General features: G+C 38.5%; 1 protein-coding gene across 1 annotated transcript; it reads left to right on the top strand.

The window, feature by feature from the left end:
* The first annotated feature begins 7,713 nt into the window (after nt 1–7,713).
* Nucleotides 7,714–11,134, top strand: LOC111216524. Its single transcript, XM_022738051.1, has 6 exons — nt 7,714–7,916; nt 8,005–8,238; nt 8,553–8,657; nt 8,920–9,129; nt 10,629–10,964; nt 11,088–11,134. Exons 1-6 carry the CDS (start codon nt 7,739–7,741, stop codon nt 11,132–11,134), a joined length of 1,110 nt encoding a protein of 369 aa, XP_022593772.1. The 5' UTR covers nt 7,714–7,738.
* Nucleotides 11,135–14,661: the final 3,527 nt, after the last annotated feature.

Raw genomic sequence — 14,661 nt, 5'->3', positions numbered from 1 at the left:
ACACATGTGCACAGAAGCACACTCTCTCTCACACACACACACACACACACACACACGTACATTATTTCACACACTTACACACACAGATGAACAGATGCACACATATTCTGACCACACAGTCCTACACAGGGAAAACCCTTTCACATCCACATTCACTTACACAGACCTCACACATACTATACACTCTCTCTGATACACTCTAATACATAAGCACAGATTATTAGTGTCAGTGTGGACGACCCCCCCCACCCCCCCACCCACTCCCACTCCCACTCCCACTCCCACCCCCACCCCGGTGTGTGCACAAACACACACACACACTCTCTCTCTCTCCATATCATTCTCATTTTCAACCTCTCTCACCCTCTCTGCTGCTCTCTTTCGCTGCTGTTTCAAAAGATTAAGAGGCCAATTAGTAAAGCTCTCACGGCAGTTATTTCCATGCTGGGAACTGGAGAGAGAAGAAATCCCCTTCTCTCCTTTTCCAAAAGAAGGATTTCTCCCTCATTGTCGCCAGGTTGAGAGCGAAGGATGTGTGGTGTATTTGGAGGGCTGCTGATGTGGTAATTTTGGCTCAGAAACAATGCTACGCTGTCTAAAGAGGGGTAATGGAGGGAAGTAACGGAGGTAGTGTTTGCCCTGTGTGTGTGAGTGTGTGTGTGTGTTCACATGTGATAAACACACTCACAGTGAGGTGACATCATGGCATCATTCTGAGGGCCACACTAGCTTCCAGATGAAGGAGGAAGCATCGTATTAACTCCAAATCAGGACGCTGACACAGACGCTTTGTGTGATTGTAATGAGCCCCAGGAAAGAGAGGAATAGAAAGTGAGGCTGTTCCTGTGTGAGTGGGCTTGAGTTACTGTGGAGGTAACACCCACCTTAAACACCTACAGTATTTACTTTTACATAAAGTTCTCTGAAGAATCAAATACTTGGTGTTATGAATCAAATCTATTTTCATTCATGAGCGAGGGACACCACTGCACTGTCAGTTGCTCTCTGTAAAATGAGCTTCAGAATGTCTGCTTTTATACTGCCATGTAAACATGAACACGCATCAGATCTAACGTTCACTTTCCACAGTCCATGCCATTTATATAGATGAGGCTAAATAAAAGAAACACCTCTCTATAAAACGCAATACAGGTGAGCAGTTCAACAAACTGCAGCCTCCAAAATGATCACACAGTTGTATCAACACCACTCTGAAACAAAGTCAACAAAAACATAGAACATGAAGGTAGGAGTTATTGCAGGATGCTTGTACTAGACTGTAGTAGTTTTAGCTAGGTGTACCTAATAAAGAGATAGTTGAGTGTATTTTACTGAATATATTTCAGTACTTTTTGAGGTATCCTGTGAACTTACAGAAAAACAAACAAACTGGACTGAAAACATATCCCTCTTAATAATATTCACCCTTAATTACCTGCTGTGTAACAGGACTCCAACAATGAGAGACAGAGACATGTCTCATTTACCTCAGTAAGAAGGAAAATGGATATAAGGCAAGATAAAAGTGGCCAGTCAGGAGGGAGAGCCAGCTTGTTACACAAGTATGTGTCTTCACAGTCAACATAACATCTTTGATGCAAAGCTGCCACTAATGGCTTTTTAATAAAGCATAAACTCATAGGTATTTCAAATAAAAAAAGATCTCATAACCAATGCCAAAGCTTACACAGGAATGCAGGAATGAGACTGTATTATTTTGAAGGAATTTTTGGCAAAGTGAACAAAACTCAAGCGTACACATACACACGTGTGTTTATGTGTTAATTATACAGCGTTATTACCTGCTTGCCAACTCGCCAGCAGGTGATGGCGGGGTGACAGAACTTCTGTCTTGTGTTGAGACATGAAGAAGCCTGGCTACACTCTCCTTTTCATCAGCCCTCATTATTATCCTCCATATCTCTGCAGAGAAGACATTAAAAGTCCTCAACAAGCGCTCAACAAGCCCTGAGCCAGCAGGGCTCCACACGAGTGGGTGGAGGCCAACCACAGAGGGAAAACTTATAAAAGCTGATGAGGCTTTGCCCTGGTATTAAGAGGCACTACTTACTAGTTTCTTATTAAGCTGTCTGGTTGTGCTTGGCACTGAGAGCTGCTTGGAGAGTTGCCTCTATTAAAAGTTGATAGTACACTTTAATGATATCTACACTTAAGAGCTGAATATTTCCCTAAAGAGTTGTTGGAGAGCAGAACAAGGCTAAAAGAAGAGCAAATATTGACCTTACATGGTCACACAAACACAAGTTGAAACATATGTTAATATTGCTCTGTGCATAAATAAACCACTTTTTGTAAACAAGTTCATCATATTACCTTTAGAAGGCGATTGATTATATGTCAATGGTGTGTTTACAGCTTGTTGCACTTCTCCCAAATTGCAAAAACCTAGAAACACAGTTTTAAAAAATCAATATTTCTTAGTCAGTGACATCTTATGCATACACATGTACTATATTATTTGTGGTAACAAAACAGAGAGCTTTCAAAAGATCACAACACAGAATCATACAACAATTTAAGTGTGTATACATAATAGTATTTCTTGAAAGGCTTCTGAGAAATAATTACGACATTATCAAACCTTAGTTTATCTGAAGGAGTTATTACTTGGCCTTTTGGTTAGATTGAGTTCACCTTGAAACACTGATTAGACACAGGAACCTGATAAACTGTATAAACACATGCAGATGTGCTATTTCAATTTCATGTTCTTTTTCAACATGCTCACTTGCTGTAAGGCCAGGACGGGCAGCATGCACAATACCTGGGTCCTAGCGCTGACGCACTTAAATATGATACAGTTTTTGTTAATAACATTAGTATTAATGTTATTCATTTTCAAGAGTTTGACAAATGAAAATGCTGCTTCCGTAAAATCTAGTGTTTATGTTAGCAACAATTAAGAAATATGTAAATGGATAATCTACATCAAAATTTTGCTGATTGAAGAAATTTGCCTTGATACTTGTTTTTAATTGTTCTAACAAAAGGTATGTAAATATAGAATGCATTTTCATTTTCTTTCATGAAATTCTGATTCAACCAGTGACATGAAACAAACATCATAATGTATCAGGAAGTGGTTACAGTGTCTGTAACTCATATTTTTGCAATAACAATGTATCAAATGACAATGTCAAACAATTTGTCGCTATGAATTATCACTCATATCTGCAGCTCCACTTGGCTTTATGGAGCTTTATAGGAGCTTTCAGCTCATTATATGTCTGTCTGCCCAATAAATTACTGTTTTTTCTGTTTACTGTTTTCAGTGTAATAGCTCTGCTCAGCATCAAACAGCAGACAGACACACTTAGAGACTAGCAGGTGAGCACAGTGAAGCATTCAGCAGCTAAGAGGAAGACATTTCCCTTGGGGGTTTTGCAGAGACCAAAAACAGAGCTGAAAGAGTGAATGTTGGACTTACATCTGCCAAATGGCCAGAAACATGACTAGAAAAGAATAAAACTATCGATCCATAACAGCTGGATGTGTAAATAAGCAACTGTTTGCTAACAGTTTTTGTGTTCACAATTTGTTTCCACTGCCTCCTGGTGGCCATAAAAGCCATGTAATACAGGTTTAGGCCCAACTTAATAATGATCACAAGAAAACTCCACTGGTAGCTATAATAATAAATATGAACATCTCAAGATAATAGATACAATACTAAAGTTGTGTGTCCTTACCTATTTTCTGCTATAATAATGAAATTTCTCTCAGTCTCTTCTCACCAGTTAGGCGCAGAAAGTGAATCCAGTGAACACATTTCATTCATTTTCATTCATTATTACCCAGAGAACAGCAACATGCTTGTGCTAAACAAAGAACCACTAAAGAACTGCATTAGGCTTAACCCCGAGTAAGATTAACTTTAACCCACACACATTATTGCCAGTCATATTGAACTTAGTGGACTTCTTACTCACTTGATAGAAAGCTGATTAATAGAAATAGACTGTCCAAATAAAGTGTGATGTACAATTAGAGCAAGATGCAGGCAAAGCATCTCTTGGTCTCAGGTTGATACAGTCTGGTCTTCTCACACTGAGCAGCATGAGAACAATCAGTCACCCTTTGCTGTCTGTCCCACATCTGCTTGGTTAGAGCATGCTAATGGGTTATACTGGACTAACCAGGGTTAACACACTTGAGTCATGTCAAAACAGTAGCAGGCCTATAGTGGCTGGCTGCTCATACATGACAGTTCAACTTTTCAGCTGCTGAGCTGCATGAAGGAGTGTGATCCATTTCACTGGGCCTCATTGTTTTATAGTGTTTTCCATACATAAGTGTCACTGACATGATGTCAGTAAAATAAAGGTGATTAATATGGATGTAATTATTGTCTTCTACACAACATTTATAATGGAGTATAAAATGGCTCATAGGCACTTAACTAAGTGCTCCATCTCCACATAGCTCACACACCCACACACACATACACAAAGACCATGGCCTTCTCGTTTCTTCATTATGTTATGGCTGGGCACCGGGCAGTTCTGTGCAGCTGGCTGTTAACTATTAACCGTCTCACACATGCATACACACACACACTGTATCGAGCATTTTCTCATATTATCTGTTGAATTTTCCCCCTCTGATAAACTGAGAACAGAGGGATTAACTGGGCTCCAGAGGAGAGATCTCTGGTCTTAAAACACATTTGGCATAAACTGCATCATACTAGCTAAACAGAAAACAGCGGACATTACTACTGAATACACAACTGTTGAGAAAAGATTACCAAATGCCTAAGAGGCATTGGACTCTGAATTCGTCTCACTGACTGCACAATCTCCTGCAGAGACTGTGTGCTGCAATGATGGCGCCCTCTGAAGGACATACACACATTAATAAAGAGCAGAATGAGGAGTCAGTGCTCTTACTGGATGTTTTATGAGAGCAGATGTATACATGTCATCGTTTTGTCTGTATATACACTCGAAAGCTGAACAATAAAAAAAATCATTACAATTATTTTGACGGATATAATAGTCACCATTTTAATGGTCATGGTCATTTTTGTATTTTATTTTCACTGAAAATGATTAAAAAATTATGATTATGTGACTTTTGCAGTGGTCTGCACTAAACGTGCATGTCCCCTTACATAAGTAATATATGATTTCAATGCTTCATTTCTAATGGTACGCTGTGACACATTTGCATTTAAACATTACAGCTCTTGCAATTTGGATATTGCACTTGGCCATATTGCAATTTCAATACTTTTTAAGATTGTTGAACCTAATACACTCACCGAGTGCTTCATTAGGAACACCTGTGCACCTGCCTATTCATGCATTTATCCAATCAGCCAATCAAGTGGAAGCAGTGCAATGCATAAAATCATGCAGTTACAGGTCAGGATGCTCGGGTCACATCGAACCTTGAGGTGGGTGGACCACAAAGTCTATATCAGGTTCTACCCCTGCCAGCCAAGAACAGAGATCTGAGGCTGCAGGCACAGGCTTACCAAAAACAGTTCCAGCTGAAGACTGGAAAAACGCAGCCTAGTCTGATGAGTCTGGATTTCTGCTGAGATACAGATAGTCAGGTCAGAATTTGGCAGCAATAGCATGCAACAGTCCAGACTGGCGGCAGCGGTGGTGTTATGGTGTGGGGAATATTTTCTTGGCACCCTCTGTGACAGCCTACCTGAATATTGTTGCTGATGGTCAGCAACAATATTCTTTATGGCCACAGTTTACCATCTTCTATTAACTACTTCCAACTACTGTTTTTTTATTGTTGACTGTATTCCAAACGCCTCGCAAACCAATAGAAAACCTTTAGACTGCGGTAGGACGGGAGATTCACAACATAAATGTGCAGCTGACAAATCTGCAGAAATGATGTGATGCAATCATGTCAACACGGAGCAGAACCACAAAAGAACGTTTCCAACATCTTGTGGAATCCATGCCACGAAGAACTGGGACTGTTCTGAGAGCAAAGGGAGGCCTGCTCCAGTGATAGTATGGTGTTCCAAAGAAAGTGCTTGGTGAGTGTTTAAGAAAGAGACAGTGATACAAGGAGTGATTGTTTTTACCCGTCGAAACAAAACAGTACATACATCTTTTCCCTTTTTGTAATAATGACTTAAAGAGGGAGACAGTTTGCTTTTGGCTTCATGTCTGCATGAACTGACAAGCTGACGGTTTGTCAAATACTGTGATACAATTAACTATAGTTAAATAATATAACAATAACACTAAAGTGAAGCAGTAAGTTGAGGTTTGGGACACAAGGATTTTTAAAGAAAAAAAAGTTTTCGTTCTGTCGTGGGAATTTTTGTCTTCGTTTTCTTTCGACCCACATGGGTTGAAGCCACATTTCACAAATAAGTCGTGAAACAACCAACTGAGAATGGAATTCAGTTTCAAGAGTTTGTTTTTTTCAAACCATAAACCAACCAGATAAGACTTTCTTCTGATGGCTTCACTTTCCAAAAAGAATATTTTAAAAGAGTATAATGATGATGTGTAGCTAAAAAACAGACGCACTCTCTCGTCAGTGACTTCTAACACTTGCTACAGTGGGCAGGGTGTCTGCACATCTTTAAAAAGTCTTAAAATGTACTAAGCAGTAAATTGAGATTAGAGACACAGTTATAAAACGTGACTCATTGGATTGTGGGGTTGTAAATGGAAAACAGTTTTCATTCTATTGTGGGAAACTTTGAAGGCACTACATTGTGTATAAATTTCACACTAAATAATTGCACTAAATAGTAAACAGTAATCAGATAATGATTTTGAATACAGCCTTCTTTCAACCCACATGGGTTTAAACCATATCACATCTAAGTCGTGAAACAACCACCTGAGAATGGAATTCAGTTTCATGAGTTTGTTTGTTTCAAACCATAAACCAACCAGATAAAAACTTTCTCATGATTGCTTCACTTTCCAAGACTCTCACTCTGACAACAGATACAGCTGATTGTATCATTGTTTTTGCATGTTTCATGAAAAGTCAATGCACTCAAAAGACATTTTTTCAAAGATTAAAATGATAGAAACATGAGCCTCACTTGTGGTTTCCTATTAATACTCAGTTCGTCGTTTCTTGTGAAAGGAAGTGAAGTTACCACATAAGAGCTCCATGCAAGCTGCACTCCCAGACAAATGATCATCTCCAGTCTTTGGACTGTGAGTGAACTGTTGTTGAATTTAAATCACTGGGTTACATTTTTTATTTTTTGAATGAGTTTTTATGAACGCAGCATTTGTTATAAAACTGATACATATACCGTTATACAATCAACGTTTTTACTGGAAACTGAAGGACCACAACAGCCATGTTGTTGGCAGGAGCTGGATGTGTGCTTATGAGTTTCATCCTCTACATCTCAGGTATGATTTCTTCTTTATCCTTTTAATCATACACTCATTAACTGTAAAGTATTAAAAAATTGTTTTACTGGGGTGAGTTAAATTGAAAAAAAAGCTGAACAAACTACTACTAAAGTTTAACTGAATTGAAAATGTGTTACGGTTTAACTCTCAAGATTATGACCTGTTACATCAGCTCTTAAAATACTATGAATCTGTCCAGATGTTTGCAAATAAAAACTTCTGTTCAAGGGGTTCATGGACAAGCAAAAAGCATCTGTGCCGTAAAAGGTTCATCAGTTGATCTGCGCTGCTCAGCTGGAAATCCCACTTCAAGCAACAAATGGTACACATACAAGGATGGCAGCAAGTATGTCATGACCGAGATCTCTGTAGATGGACATCGTGTAACATACAACATGTCTGACAAAAATCAACCCACTCTAACAATCAAAGATCTGAGAGAGGGCGATGCAAAGTTTTACTGCTGCAGTGAGAATACAAAAAACAACTCAAATAACTGCTGGCTAAATAAAATCAACCTCCAACTTGCAGGTACAGTGGCTGTCACTTCTTTTTGCATTAAAATGACATGTATATGTGAATGCCTGTGTTATCTACTGTATTTTCACCATTATCGCAGATTTGCAGGTAAAGGTGATTCCTACCACAGAGGAAACGTCAGTGACACTGATGTGTAGCACCAGCTGTGTTCAGACTAAAAACCCTGCAGGCTACATCTGGTACAAGAACAGAAAGTTTTTCTATCAGGACTGGTCTCCCTGGTACCAAGAGCTGGTCAGCAGTGAAGAAGCAGTCAGATACTCCTGTGCTATCAAAGGCTACGAGGAACACAGAGCCCCTGAAGTCTCTGTGGGTGAGTCACACATTTTAGTTCCTTATCATGTTACACAACCTGAACTGTAAAACATACTGTAACTTCTGATATGAATTTAAAAATATAAGTGTAGGTGCAGGAATATATATTTTTTAATTCAATTAAAAAAAAATTCCTTCTAACATGCTAGCCCATTTCAACTCCATTAAAATGGTCTGTTGTGTAAACCTTTCCACTAAATATATGATGTTTATAAGTGTGTGGTTTAACATGTTACACTTTCAAAAAACAAGGAATGATTGAGGAACTTGTTCACTAATAAAAAAAACTAAATCTAATTTCTCTTTGTTCAGATTCTGTCACACCAGCCTGCATTAATGTGACCTACGCTCAAGGGAGAATGTGTTCTTACAAGCAGACATCAGTGAATGAGTCCTGCTCCCTCACATATCCCACAGGTTAAGTTACACAAACATTTACAAACCTCCCACCCTCAGAGCTCTGATCCATTTTTTAAAATAGAGATCTTTTGTACAATCCATTATTTATTTTGTGTTTACACTGTCGATATTTGTGTTTTGTTTTCTCACTTATACTTATTCAGCAACTTATTCAACTGTACAAATCACACTTTGAGAGTTTATATTCAACACTTGATGATACTTGTTTACTAAATGTAACACAGCACACATTAAAAGTGTATTCATCATCTTCCAACAGAAGTACGTCTTCAGAGGAGTTCTATGTCACAGCATACCCTGACCTGTAACACCAGCTGTCCACTGACTGACCCTCAAACTGCCTATATGTGGTACCAGAACAGACAACTGTACAAAAACGCTAAGGGACAACAGTTTTCAGTTTCTGGCTCAGCTGACAGCTACTCCTGTGCTGTGGAAGGCTTTGAGGATCTGCTGTCTCCTGAAGTCTGTGAGTATGGACCAATTTACAGACTATGGTCTGTTTAAACACATGAACTAAGAAATATGATGATCTGAGTAATGACACAGCATCATTGGAGTGGGTAAAATAAGTGAGTCTTGTTTATTGCAGTTGCCCTGAGGTGCAAACTGAATGATCTGATCATGTATTTGCATGTTTAATTATTCAAGTCAACAGAATAGGCCATGAAAGCACTAAATAAACTGTATTGTCGACTTGTGGCCACTAGATGTCCCTGTAGAGTGCGAGCATGTCAAATCAGTCATCAGAGTCCATCAGGGAAAACAGGAGATAGACCTCCCTGTAAAACTAGTCATAAAACTACAAATTGGACAAATCTGGATACAGGAAATGTAACTATTTGAAAGAAACAGCCTTAAAACATTTTCCTATGACTTTGAATTTGCGTTGGTACATGTAGCTGCAGCTGATTAACTGCATATGTTCACAGTAGAGAAATGAAGAATTCCACAAATATCAAGACTGGATCAAAACATGGTATATGGCTGGACTGTTTATGGTCAATATGTGAAATTGAGGACATAGATGTAAGCTGATGTGGAACTGCTGTAAACAACTATTGTCAATGGAGAGAAGTTAAACCCAGCTCGAGAACTCACTAAATGTTGTTGCTGGATGACGTAATATTCTGATTATCATATACAAGACGTCATTGTGTGGTATTTGCATTCTGCCTGGTGTAGGCACGTTCCAGCCCTTTATCTGCTTAGTTCTCACCTACTCTCTGTGCTCACATTAACAGTATTTTAGTACAGCTAAATTCCCAATCAAGCTGTTCTCATTACATGTTTTTCCGCTTCTGTTGTCAGACAACATGAACAAATATAAAATAATCTTTGAAATGTGTCCTATTGAGACTACATGTTAATCAGCAGTCACTTTCAAGCCATTCGCAGTGCAATACATGTGACTCTGCTCTACAGAAAATAGATAATGTATGTCCAAAAAGTCACTAGTTTTGTTGCTGGGTGCTTTCATGAAAAAAAAAGTTGCTAACGGGGTCTGAAAAGTTGGTAAATGTAGGAACAAAGGCACAAAGCTGGCAACACTACCTGTGAACACCCCCTGATGATGTAATAGAAACTGTTAGTGCCAATGCATTTCCAAAGAGCAACGGCCAATGGGGAAACTCCAACATTCTGCCGACCAATCATGTAATCTTATCACTCAGTCAAACGACATTCGGCTGACCAATGGTGTATCACACAGTCAGTAATGGACATTCACATTTCTAAGGCGGTCCAGTAAAAAAAACTAAATAACAAAATCTTGATCTATTTATTAGTTTTCTATTTTTCAATTTCAGAGAAACAATCGCATGAAGGAATTCAGTCCACAAGACTTACAATTGTGGCATTTCAATGAATAGTCATAGATAGGTAAAGAGCACTGAATTCAATGTTAATTTCCATTAAAAAAAAGTCTCAACATTTTTCCTAAAACTTGCTATATTTTCTGTATTTCAGGTCTTGAGGGTGAGAGCTGTTGGACTGTGAATTATGCCATCAGGAGAATCTGTGCTCTACAAGGCTCTTCAGTGAACATTTCAAGCGAATACTCACATCCCTACGAGCAGCCGCTCAAGTACAAATATTGGTATAAGATAAAGATAAATGGTGAGAAGGATACTGAAGAGCTGATCACAGCTAAGGGTCGTATGGAGTATCATGAAAACAGGAAGAATCACCACATGCTGAGAATCATAAACCTGAAGAAGAATGACTCTGGCGAATACATATTCAGAACCCTGACAAATACATCGAAAATGCTTTATTTTCCTGGAGTGACTCTGGTTGTCACAGGTAATTCTGTATTATAAATAAAATAACTCTGTAACTGTACGGATGTTACCACAGTGTCTTTGACCAAGTTTGTCTAAAAAAGAGGAACAAAAATCTCTCATGAATTGAAATGTTTATTTTTAGCCTTTGGTTCAGCTTCACTCAAACTCATGGACTTTTCAGGAACATGAGTCCAACATTTTGAGGCTGGATCAGGTTTCAGAGGTAAAACTGCAGAAGGCACAGAGCTGCTGTCCGTTGGTATTAATGCTTTTTGAATTTCTCCTAAGGACATTCCCAGCAGATGTCATTGAATTCTTTTTTTTTACCTTAAAGGTGATCTTGCCATACAGATATTAGGAGTTGTTATATTATTTGAGAACTTGTGGATAGTTTTTTTTTTCATTTACTGACCCATCTAAACATCTTTCAGGTGTGAGAGTGAGGGTGCACCCTGCAGTGGTGACAGAGGGCCAGACAGTCACACTGACTTGCATCACTAGCTGTCCTCTTTCTGTTAACATGACCTACATGTGGTACTTGAATAGTCGACCTCTGATCGTGCCACAAGACCAAAACAAATACCTGGTTCTGGACCCAGTCAGCAGTCAGCATGCCGGAAACTACTCATGTGCTGTCAAACCCGGCAAAAAATCCAGAGAGAAGACTCTAACAGTCCGAAGTATCAGCAAGAAACACATATCAGCAGCTGTTATAGAAGTCCGTGCTGCTCTCCTGGTTATTATACCTCTAGTATCTCTAGTGGTCATCTTTTGGATAAGGTGAGCAACACTGTGCTCTGTTGCAGATCAATAACATTCAATTTCTTATCTGAAAGACCGTATTTATGTACATTTCTTTCACTAACCAGGATAAAGAGGACTTCAGGTCAGTGTCCTACAACTGAAGCAACAGAGAACACTGAGCAGGTAAAAAAACACTTTTTTCAACAAACTTATTGCACAACATTAAGCCATGAATACAGGCCCATAGGATTTAAAAGTCTTGACAGTGATGGAGCTAAAAACTCCCACACATTGCAGGCCACTTGTACTCAGTTTCTTAGAGACAATTTATTACTGTTCAGTACAATATATACAAGGTAACAGATCTTTTGGCTTCTTCCCAAAGAACAGAAATTTTGAAATTCTGCTGCATTAGAAAATATCATCCTCATCTATCCTGTTTCCCTTCAGTTAGAGTGATCCTTCAAGTGACACTTAATCAATCATCATTTTACTGATTACAAGTACATTGTGCCGTTAGCTATATGGGTCTAATTTTTTATAATGTAGGATGTAACATTTCCTCTACTGCAGTCCACATTAGACAGCTACATTAGCTTTCCAATACATTAAAAGGCCAATCATCCATTTGTAAAACATTGTATATGCACCAGTAACATCATTCATCATTGATATAATGAAGATTACATCATTACATCATCAGGCCCCCAAAACTTAATCAATCCAGTTTTCAGCGTAGAGAATTATTGTCCCACTGTGTGAACTAATATTGTTTGTCTTGTTTCCTCATTAGTTAAACCTTGGTCGTGTGTATGAAAACACTTCAGCTCAACCAACAGAGCAGGATGACCTTGACGACCTTCACTTTAGCAGAGTCCACTTCTCTGAGACCCAGACAGATCCTCTGGACTCCACCGTCCAACCACATCAGCCTAAAACAGAGGACCATGCTGCTTAAGCTTTTGCCAACTTCTGACACAACATGACCCCTGAATGAGCATCTCTTGCCATTACAACTGATTCAGGATCCTCTCAGTGACTTTGCTCATCTTTAGCATAAGACATACTGTAATAAAACCCTCCAATACACAGTGGTGTGTTGTGGGTGCCCTCTCTGCTTGATTTGAGAGACTTAACTGTCAGATTTTAAGGCTTCTTCACCTCTATTTCACTTCACCCTAAAAGGAACAAGCCTTGCAAGCAACTCACTACACACTTTAAAATATGTCAGAAAAAGTGTGTTTCTAAAGAAGAAGTAACATGGAACATTGCATGTGCTAAAAAGGTGTACGACACAAACAAATGTGTGAAAAGCAGCCTCAGTGACACACACAAAACGCCCAAAACAAAAACTCCAGCAACACTTGCAGCTTTAAGAACTTTGCTGTGTTTTTGCTTATGGCCTTCATCAGGGTCACACATTTAAATAAGTATGATACAAAAAAAAAAACCATAAAGGTACTAAATGTAAGAATGTGAAGATATTTACATGCTATTGCAAATTTGTGAACAGATTGTAACGCAACTTAAAAAATGACGCCTTCCCAGGCTCTTTCTCTTTTGCCTATAACAACATCTCTGTGCTCTCATTCTGGCAACTTAGTGAGGAAAATATAATGCAGTTTAACACTGCTGCATGATGCATGAGGAGCCAACACATGATGTGAAAATTTAAATCAACAACAATTATAAAAATATTTGTGAAAAAAATGAGGACACGCTTTATTAGGTGGGCTGAGTCTTTGGACTATTTAAAGCAACTCCTAGTAACTAATTTTATAGGAAAGACTTTTCATAGATGTCCATCTCTGTTTTGTTTTGGTTCATTTTAGTTTGGTTTGCCTCTCATTGGGCTCTATTCTAACAGTCCAAAGTGCATGGTCGAAAGCCAATGACGCAAATGTATTGAGACTGTGTCCATATCACTTCAGCTGTTTTTACGTTGGAAAAAAAGGATATCTTTTATATTATGAGAAGTGTAAATAAATTTTCGGTTCATTATGAAACTGTAGTGGGACAAATTTAATCTAGGTGAAGAATTTTAAGACCAACACGCCCATGGATGCTATTTAAACAACATAGGACCTGGATGGGAAAACTACAACTGCATCGGTCTGAAACTAGCAAAGACACTTGCATTGAGCTTTGCGTCTGGTGTAAGATCGGATCTATTATGTTTTATATTGCAATGTATTCTTACTTTATTTGTTTTATTTTTTTCTATATTTTTCAAGTGTGTGGGTGAAGCATTTTGTAACTACAGTATGTTTTCAAAAGTTCTATAAAAATAAAGCTTTACTTACTTATTTACTCTCTTTCTCTCACTCACAAAAACATACTCATTCATATTCACACTCAAGCCTCATCTCACATTATCTGTAGAATTTTTTCCTTTTGATAAAATGAAAACAAAGCAATCGACTAAGCTCCAGAGGACAGAGGTCTTTTTCACACATTTCCCATGAACTTAATCACATCAGACGGTTAAAAATATTACCACATACACGACCTGCAAGGGTGTTGTGGCCAAATGCATCAGAATCTGTACTATCTGACATCATGTGGTGCAATGATGGTGCTATCTGCAGGTAAGAGTCCTAACTGCTAAAGAGCAGAATAATCATTCAGGTGTTTTTTTTGCATGCTACGTGCAAGTTGGATGCATGTTATTTTGTCTATACGTTTGTTAGAGCTCCACATGTACTGTAGAGAGAGGAACTTGTGCTCCTCATTTCACAACTCCCCTCTATAGAGTATGTTGTGGGTGACGTCTCAATAAAGTTGGGAAATGTTGAGTGCTTTGGGTGATGTTATGAGATATTTATAGCTTTATGTAAAGAGTGTACATGGCAAGAGTGAAATCTGAAAAAAAAATTAATCAAATAAGAATCAGATGATTACGATATAAACTACCCCTCTCTGTGATAGAGAGAGACAACAACAAACATTAAACCGTGTAAACAGAGACGGTG

The sequence above is a fragment of the Seriola dumerili genome, unplaced genomic scaffold (assembly GCF_002260705.1).
Source record: "Seriola dumerili isolate Sdu_G_001 unplaced genomic scaffold, Sdu_1.0 BDQW01000035.1, whole genome shotgun sequence".
NCBI lineage: Eukaryota > Metazoa > Chordata > Actinopteri > Carangiformes > Carangidae > Seriola > Seriola dumerili.
This window is presented reverse-complemented; position numbering and strand designations above follow the sequence as displayed.